The sequence below is a fragment of the Elephas maximus genome, chromosome 25 (assembly GCF_024166365.1).
Source record: "Elephas maximus indicus isolate mEleMax1 chromosome 25, mEleMax1 primary haplotype, whole genome shotgun sequence".
Lineage (NCBI taxonomy): Eukaryota > Metazoa > Chordata > Mammalia > Proboscidea > Elephantidae > Elephas > Elephas maximus.
This window is the reverse complement of record NC_064843.1, coordinates 42,428,630-42,437,790: the sequence shown is the minus strand read 5'-3', so window position 1 is coordinate 42,437,790 and position 9,161 is coordinate 42,428,630. Positions and strand designations below refer to the sequence as shown.

At 50.6% G+C, this 9,161-nt stretch overlaps 1 protein-coding gene across 4 annotated transcripts; it reads right to left on the bottom strand.

Annotated features, from left to right (window-relative positions):
- Positions 1–2,390: 2,390 nt before the first annotated feature.
- AP5S1 (adaptor related protein complex 5 subunit sigma 1) lies at positions 2,391–7,248 on the bottom strand. Of its 4 annotated transcripts, XR_007515398.1 has the most exons (4): positions 6,930–6,944; positions 5,498–5,729; positions 3,465–3,956; positions 2,391–2,917 (listed from the first exon to the last, which is right to left on the bottom strand). XR_007515398.1 is itself a non-coding variant. In XM_049869246.1 (3 exons), the coding sequence occupies exons 2-3, from the start codon at positions 5,671–5,673 to the stop codon at positions 3,530–3,532; spliced, it is 603 nt and encodes a 200-aa protein (XP_049725203.1). In that variant the 5' UTR covers positions 5,674–5,687; positions 7,164–7,248; the 3' UTR covers positions 2,391–3,529. The 4 variants fall into 4 exon arrangements, 3 of the variants coding, with proteins under 3 accessions (XP_049725203.1, XP_049725204.1, XP_049725202.1); XM_049869246.1 differs by lacking the exon at positions 6,930–6,944 and adding an exon at positions 7,164–7,248 and having other exon boundaries at positions 2,391–3,956; positions 5,498–5,687; XM_049869247.1 differs by having other exon boundaries at positions 2,391–3,956; positions 5,498–5,687; positions 6,905–6,981.
- Between the last annotated feature and the right edge of the window lie 1,913 nt (positions 7,249–9,161).

Here is a 9,161-nt window from a genome sequence, read left to right as displayed (position 1 = left end):
ACCTGATTAACATAATTGATGTCACTAAGCTGTACACCTAAAAAAGGCTGAATTGGTAAAAACTGAGTTACATTTATGTTTTTACAATAACAACCAAAAACAGCAGCTGTGATGTAGCTTATGTACAACCATTTTGTTTCTTGATTTGGAGATTTAGGGTCATAGTCTCGTGGGACAATCCAGTCAATTGGCATAATATTGTTTTTAAAGTCTCTTTTCTACTTAACAGTTTGGGTAGATAGTGTCTACCTTGTATCTTAAAAACGTGTGAACAGTCATTCCAAGGCATAGCAATTAGTCTCTCTTTTCCTGGAGCAGCAGAGAAAGGGGAATCAGGAATTGGAGGAGGAACTGTAATGTGAGGCTAACTGCTTCTTTTGCCATGAGACCAGAAGAACTGGATGGTGCCCGACTACCATTACTGAATGTATAAATCTATAAAAGAATCCTGATCAAAAGGGGGGAAATTTAAAATTCTCATTGATCGAGACTTTCTAGAGCCATTGAGGCTGGATGATTGCCTGGGGCAGTTCTGAAACTATTACCCTGAGATAATACTTTAAACTAAAAATATCCCCTGAAGTCTTCTTTAAACCAAATAGTAGCTTAGCTTAATTAGTAAAGAATGTCTGCCTTAAGCATTGTAGTCTTTTAACAAATTATCTATATGTGATCAAACTGACAACAGCAACTCAAAGATGAGAAGCTTAGGGGGCAATGAGTTTATCTTAATGGAGGTGGAACAATTTGGAAAAGGATGGCGAGAATGGTTGCACAACTTGAAGAGTGTAATCAATGCCACTGAACTGTACATGCAGAAACTGGAATTGGTGTGTTTTATTGTGTACATTTTCACCAAAAAAAAAAGTGAAAAAAAAAAACAGAAGGAAGGAGTTAACAAAAATAAAAGCAGACATTAATGTACAACGTTAGGTTTTATTTTTTAAGTTGGGTACCTGGATGCTCATTATATAATTCTAAACAAAGTCTAAGCACCTTTTTGTAAGCCTGAAATACCTTACAATAATTTTTAGATTTGTTAAGTAAACTATAGTATATCTACAAGATAGATAAGAATAAAAAAGAGTAAGGATGCTATTTCCATAGTTCTAGGAAAAGATCTCCAGGATACAGCATTTAGTGAAAAAAGCAAATGCGGGATCCTATATTTAATAGGCTGCCTTTTGTGTACAAAAATGATGCAGAGCAGAAAGTAAATAAAAACGTGTTCATATGTGTTGTATTTGTAAAAAGAAAAGATTGGAGGTCTGCAGGAAGCCTAGAAAGCTATTATCTATGGGAGGATTGAAGCAAACAGGGTGGGTGGGGTGGAAGTAAGTTTTCTCAGTGATAACTTTTTATCATTTTGATTTCTGAGCCATGAGAATGTACTACCTAGTCAGAAAATAAAACTTAATTTTTAAAAAATCTTAAAAAGTCAAGGCCACTTTAATTGCTTTAATAAACGTTCAGAACCTTAAGGGGTTACTAAATGTTACATCTGACAAAGGTTTGTTAAATGTTTACAATAAAGCATACGAATAATTTTTAAAAGTTAAGTATTGAAACCCAGAACAAGCTGGGCAGCAGTCTTCAGTGCCACAGGGTTAGAAAAACCACCCTGCCCTGAAGGAGATATGATGGTACAGGCCTCTTAGGTCTTCAAGGCCAGACTGAGGACTCTGCTTCAAAGACAGAGGGTGATTTTTTTTTTTTTTAAGATAGAAGAAGAGGTGGCCTCGTTGCCAATGGGGATGGTGGGGGTGGTAGGTGGCACGGCCAGTGGCATTGGCTGCAGACTTGGTAGGACAAAATCCTGATCATCAGGGCTGCCTCCTAAATGGGCATGGGAGAGTCCAGACTGGGTGCCAAAGGGCAAGCATGAGGTAGGGCCTACACCTGGCACATGCACCTGTACCCTGCCTACCTGGGAGGATGCTCATCCTGCCCATGCCAAGAAAACCCCACCTCCAGGTACCAGGCAGATCATGAAAACATACGTGAATCGAGTTTTACTTCCAATTTAATAATTTTAAAGCACCACTAGAAGCTGCTGATTAAATAACCCTGGTGGGGCAGTGGTTAACAGCTCAGCTGCTAACCAAAAGGTCAGCAGTTCGAATCCACCAGCCGTTTGTTGGAAACCCAGTGGGACAGTTCTACTCTGCCCTGTAAGGTCACTACGAATTAGAATTGACTTGATGGCAGCAGGTTTTAACACCCCGCCCATATCCCTTTGAAACTTACCCCTGTGCAGCAGCAGGCCAGCTTCAAACTGTCTGATGGCTTTTTCTGGGGGCAGAAAGATCGAGGGAATTTCCCACCTCCCTGATGGGAATAAGTGGACAAAGACCCCCATCTCTCTTACTACTCAGATGAGATCAGAGGTGAATGTTGTAAACTGGTCCCCAGAGGCCACCAGAGGGATTGAGCTCCCTACCCACAGTGGTAACTGGCTGCCTTGCCTTCTCTTCTTTTCCTCAGCTCATTTCCTTAATCCCCTTTCAGTGCTTCCTGGGATCACCTCCCACATCAACCACTTGCACACAACCCTTGTCTCAGGCTCTGCTTCTCAGGGATCCACACCTACCCACTACCTGTGATGCTCGCTTTGGCAAAGGAAGCAAGCACCACCATCCATAGGGGACACATAAGGAGACACCCATTATGTAGGGCATGAGATGGAGGCCTCCCAAGAAGCCTCTTAGGGACAACAAGGAGTTTACCCCCATCTTTGACCACGAAGGAAGGCTCAGACCATCATCCACAGAGGCACTCCCTCACAGCGGCGCACATTCATTAGTCAAACTCACGGAAACAGAGGGTGAAACCACACAGCTGGTTTTAATTCAAAATGAGAAGGCTCCCGGCATTGGGTCCAGGCCACGCACATCCACCTGACAGACTCCTTCTCTCCCTGCAGAGAAGGGAAGCCCAGGATTACCTGGAGGCATGGGGTCAGAACAAAGAAGCAATAGAAGCCCCCTGCTGAGGCATTTTTCCCAAAAAAAAGGTGGTGGGTGGGACTTGACTCTGAGCAGGCCTCGCTGACAAAATCTTTACTGATGATGGTCCACATGGAGGCGAGCCCCCCCCCCCCGCCCCCGGCCCTGAGATGACTGTGGGTTTGAGAAGGAGAGGTGGGCTGAGTTCCGGGCAGCCCCTCCTCACCAGCATGGCAGTAGCGGGGCTGGTGGAGGCATGTGCAGGGCTGGCTGGCAGGGATGGGGAGAGGTGGATCAAGCGGAAGTGCAGTGGGCCTAATGCAGGGTCTGAATCAGTCATGCATCTGCTCTAGGCACGTGCTGCTCTGTGATTCTGCTAAGCCTGGGGTCAGCTAGAGCCCTTTCCTCCACCTCCTGGCCCAGCCCCTTTTCTGCCAGTTGTCCCGTCCACCTATCCTGTGCATGGTGGCACATCAGAGCTGGGTGCAGGCTGAGCAGAAACCAGATGTCACGCTTCACCTTGCTGTGTCTGTCCTCTCTCCTCCCTCTGTGCCCTCTCAGACAGCCCCATCCTGACGAGGGGGTCAGAGGGGCCAGGCAGCACTGAGCTCCTTCTCCAGACCCTGGACGAACTGGTCATTGAGGAAGAGCAGCTGACCATGGGGCAGGAAGCGGGCGAGGATGGCCTCAACACGGTCCGCCCGCAGCAGGAGATTGGCACTGGGGGCCAGCAGGCGGAGGTGGTCAAAGAGGAAGCGTGCCAGCAGCCGGAGAGTGCCCTCGGCCAGTAGCAGGTTCTCGTGAGCATCCAGCACCAGCGCAAAGCCTAAGGACAGCACGCCTAGCCAGACCACCGTCCGTGGCTCCTGGAAAGGGTCCCCTGCCGCCAGGCGGAAGGCCCCATGTGGGGCCTCATGCAGGGACGCTGGCTCATCTGAGGACTGGGGTGGCAGATCCACGGAGGAATGGCCAGATGCCTGCTGCTGCAGCCGGCACATGGACTCCGCCTGCCTGGGGAGAGCGAGTGGGTCAGGCTGGCAGTGAGGGGCCTGGTGAGGCTACCACCACAGCCCACACAAACATCAACATCTGTCATCCTCATAACCACCTCTGTAGCTGGGCGCTGTGCTATTCCCATTTCTCAGATGAGGAAACTGAAGCCCTGAAAGACTAAGTGACCTGCCCAGGGACACACAGCACGGGAGCACTTCACTCTATGTGGCCAAGAGAAGAGAGGTTTTGAACACAGCTTCTGGGGCTAGAAAGGACACCCAGGCAGAAGATCCGCCCTACCTGCTTCACCGAGGCCTCCTCAGCATAAAGACAAGCAGGTGATAAGAAGTGGAATAAAAGGCATCGCCCAACCTGAGCTGTCCAACTTTTCCTCCCTTGTCCAATCCTGCAACCCTCTCCCAAATGAAAAAAGCTTTTGAATCCACCCTCTGATCCTTCCTGAATTACCTTCCACTTTGGGCACTTTTTTAGTGGGTTGGGTTGGGCACTCAACAGGCTGGTTTTAAAAGCATTTGCTTAGATTTCTGTGCTACAGAGAAGAGGAGGAGGCCGAGAAGAACAAGGGGTGGCGGGGAGGCTGGCACAGGGTTGCCCCGAGAGTATTAACCACCCCCCCCGCCCCCCGCCATACACACACACACACAGAATGCAGAGGCCAGGAGACTCTGGCACCTGCTGGCTCTGTCTGGGCCCAAGGAGGAGGGGAGGTTCTAAGGCCAGCCACCCTAGTCTGGAATAGTCTTTCCCGAAGTGTGCCCTGTGGAACCCAGGCCTTCAGGAGGCTCTGGGCATATGGTCACCATATACCACACCCTGCCCTCCTCAGAGATTCACAAAGCCTCCAGGAATACTAAAGGCCCTGAGAAGTCTTGCACTGCAAAGCATGTTTAGTTGTACCGGGGTCTGCCTGCCTGCACTCACATCCGGCTCTGCCACTTTCTGTGTAACCTTTGGCAGATAAGTTCCTTAAGCTCTCTTCATCTCAGTTTACTCATCAGTAAGGTGGGGATAATAACTGTACCTAACTCAAAAGACTGTTACAGGATTAAAAGAGTTAATATTCATGACATGTTCAGAAAAAGACTCAGCACGTAACTTCTTTCTTTCTAGCTGCTGTGGAATCGATTCTGACTCATGGCAAACGTGTGTGTATCAGAACGGAACTGTGCTCCACAAGGTTTTCAGTGGCTGGTTTGTCAGAAGTAGATTGCCAGGCCTTTCTTCTGAGGTGCCTCTGTGTGGAATCAAACCTCCAACCTTACAGTTAGTAGCCAAGTGTGTTATCTATTTGTACTACCCAGGGACTCCTCAGTACCTAATTACAAGCTCAATAAATACTATAATTACAGTAACATCATTATTATTTCTTTAACCCCTTTTCGTGTACTACTTATGGACAATTTGGAAGACTCTTTGGGAAACGCTACTCTAAAACTCTGTCCCTGCTTCTTTGTCCTTCCATTTCTCTGCGCTGCCCAGAAAACTACCACAATCAGGCATGCGCTGGGCGAAAGTCTGGGTCTGGGCTGGGCAGTTACCTGGCCACGGCCAAAATCTGCTCCTTGCGGAGCAGCCTGTCCCTCTCAGCACCATGTGGCCTTGGGTCATCAGGTGACTTCTCAGCACCAAAGACGCAGGAGTAGAGCACTCGGCAGAAGCCGGTGTCCTCGGCGTGCGGAGCCCGCAGGGTGTAGATGAGGAAGGCATGGACCATGGCTCCCAGCAGTGCTGCAGCGAAGTCAGAGACCTTGGTGAGGCGAGCAGGAAACCCTGCCGTGGGCGCCCACAGAAAGGGTCTGTGAATATGACCTGTTCACCTGCCCAAGACACACCCAGCCTTTGAATAATAGTGCCTGGTCAACATCACCTCTGGTGTAGCTATCAATAACCAAGCCTGAGGGTGGAAAACTCGACAACTCTAAATCTAGATCTACAACATGAGGGGCCAGGAACCTGACAAATGTCAGAGACACGGAAGCTGAGGGAACACTGAGGAACTGCTTCAGATTGAATGAGACCTGCCGACTGAACACATGTGTGTTCCTGGATTGGCTCCTGGATAAAGAAAAAGGTAATTTCAATAAAGGACATTATTAGGACAACTGGAAAAACTTGAATATGGACTATGGGTTAGGTATGGGTTAGTTTTGATCCATGTCAATTTCCCAGTTTTTAATGTAGCGTAATATCCTTGCTCTTAAAATACGCACACCAGTGTATTTAGGGGTGGTTCTTAGTTGCTGTAGAGTTGATTCCAACTCATGGTGACTCCATGTGTGCAGAGTAGAACTGCTCCATAGGGTTTTCAAGGCTGTGACCTCTAGGAAGCAGGTCGCCAGGCCTGTCTTCCGAGGCTCCTCTGGATTGGTTCAAACCGCCAATGTTTTGGCTAGTAGTCCAGCGCTTAACTGTCTGCATCACCCAGGGACTCCTATATTTAGGGGTAAAGACCCCCAGCTGTCCAGTAGATTCCGACTCATAGTGACCCTTCAGGACAGAGTAGAACTGCCCCCTAGCATTTCTAAGGAGTAGCTGGTGGATTCGAACTGCCTATCTTTCGGCTAGCAGCCAAGCTCTGAACTACCGCGCCATATTTGGGGTAAAGGGGCGTAATATCCGCAACTAACTCTCAAATGGTCCAGGATGGAACCAAAATAAAGAGTGAGAAAAGAAACAATAAATCAAATGGGGCAAAATGTTAACAACTGGTGAATCTTATTAAACGGAATACAAAAATTTTTACAATTTTCTGTAAGTTTGAAATTATTTCAAAAAAAATTATTAAGTAATACTAATTATGCTATTTGAGTCTGGCTGGCCCAGGGACCGGCAGAAAGGGGGGGCTAAAGAGTACAAAATAAGCAGATATCCGTACATAAGGCTAAATAGATTATCAGTGTAAAATTAGCCAAACAGGAAGGTTTCCGAAAGAGCGCTTTAAGAACCTGAGCCTAGAGATCCGACGCTGACCTCCAGTAACCCTCCAGCTCGCAAGGGGATGCGTCATCAGCCCTTGACAGGGTGCCCCCCACCAATAGAGAAATGGTAGCGGCCAAGACCCCCTTACGTCACTGCATCGCGCAACCCTGAGGCGCAATGTACTCTGGGGGCTGTAGTTCTTTACTCCAGTCAGCCAGGCCAAAGAAGGGCACCCTTCCGTGAGTGTTCCTTCCTGGGCCGCTGTCCTCGTGGCCTCGCACTCACCCTTTCTTACGAGCCCGGGAACTTCTAGTAACAGGTCGCTCCACTTGGCAGCCGGGTGAGCAACGGCAGCTGCGTGGCCCGTCCGCGCCTGCGCACGCTGGTTTGGGCACGCGCACTAGCATGGCGCGCTCGGCGGGGGCGGGCGGTCCTGTCTGGGTGAGGGGGCGGGGGGCGTTGGGCAGTGGTTTTCGAAGACTGATCTGAGGCCATGGGCGACCTCCACCGTCGAAGCAAAGACACCTGCTCCGATCTCAGTGGGGTGGGGGCCTCACAGATCACTCCCAGAAAGAGTACGCAGGGGCATCGCTTGAAGCAGTGGGCAAACCTAACCCCACGCCACCGACTCCGGCGGCCGCGAGGGGGCGCCGCGGCCCGACAGCGACCCCGCGCGGGGACTTTCCGGAAGAGGTCCAGAGGCAGTGTCGCCGCCAGCGGGCTGGATTGGGACCCGGGGAGGCGCTTCCCAGCATTTAGAGGCTTGTGGGGCCGCGGGTGTACCCAGGGCTCGGCCCGAGCAGCTACGCTGGGGCCTGAAGGCGTGGGTGGGGCTGAGTTCTGCAACTAGCCGGCTAAAATGCAGATTCCTGGGCTTTGCTCCTGGAAATCATGATTCTGGAGGGAAAGCGTATATTTAGGCAGTTTCTTGAGGGATTCTGGGCTGTGGATTCTTGCAGTGGGTTAAGGCTAGGCCGGATTGGGAGTCGAACGATTTGAACTCTAGCCCCGTCTCTGTCACTAGGTGTGTGTCCCTGGCTGGTCAGTTGACTTCCTTGGGATCTACTGAAGTCCTGTAGGTTTAGTAAAGCCTACCATTTTTCCCTTTCATACTCCCACCTCCAACAAGCTCTCTCCTTGATCCCAGCTGAAGCGAGACCATCCCAGGTATAGTGAAGAGACTTATATTTTAGGCCCAAAAAGGGCGCTGCCAAGCACCAACCTCTGAGCCCTGCAGTTGGGGAAAGTCCAGACTTGGAGGCTTGGCCCTGGGGTACTTGGGGCTTGGCAAGACCTGCTTGGGCCTCACTGCTAGCCCTGGGTGCTGTGTGGACGCGCACATGCCCACACGCACGCACACACACTGCTATACTTTATGGTGTGTGATCCTCTTGTGCCAGCCTAGATGTGGCCCAGCGTTCTGTGCCTCAGAGCTCCCCCCTCCCCGCCACGGGCTGCTCCCTCTTCCTGGTGTGTACTCTTCTCCCTTTTCTTACCCTCAAAATGAGCTCAGACCAAAACTACAGGGAAGCTGCCCTGCCTGGACTGCCCACTGGCATTTTGCTGCCAGCTCTTCACCCATGGTGAGTCTGTCTGTGGTGGTGATGTCTCCCATGGGATACACCCGGGGTATCACATCCATCTTCACTCCCCAGAGCCATGCACAGAGCGTGACTGGAGCCGATCTGAACACAGTCCTTGGCGACTGAAGAAATAAAGCTCAGGGCAGGACAGTCCAGACAGGACCCCAGGAACCAGGACCCTCCAAGGGAGTGACCTTGGGCCCCTCAGGCCGTAAGACCTGGAAATGGGTGGAAGGGAGGCTTAAGGAGGTGGTGGGAGCTGACCAGGAGATGTGGGTGTTTTGACCATAGGTACAACATAAGCAAATACTTGTAGGTGAGAAGTGGGCCCCAGAGACAGTGCAGAACCTCAGCCACAGGATGGGAGACGATGTTGGTTCAGAAGGAATAGCTCCTGTTCCCCGGGCCTCACCACTATCTCTCTCAGCCAGGCCTCGTGTCTGCCAGCCGATTACAGCAGAGAGCTGGCAGAGGGCTCCGGTTGCTGGGGGCCACAGAAGGGTGCCCAGCCACCCCTACCTGGCATCTGGGGACCAACTTGGGTGGGGTGGGTAGAGGAAATAGGCCTAAATCACCTACCCTGGAGGACAGTGAGGGACCCCGGTGAAAGCATGGTGGGGGGACGGTGCTTCATCAGCCTTGGGGAGAAGGGTGTTTTCCCTGAAGGTTTTGCTGGCAGGCTGCTTGCAGGTATGCTCTG

Coding starts and splice junctions, on each gene's coding strand:
- AP5S1 (XM_049869246.1), bottom strand. CDS start 5,673: ATGGTCCATGCCTTCCTCATCTACACCCTGCGGGCTCCGCACGCCGAG. Junction 3,957..5,497: donor CAGATTTTGGCCGTGGCCAG/GTAACTGCCCAG, acceptor CGCTCTCCCCAG/GCAGGCGGAGTCCATGTGCC.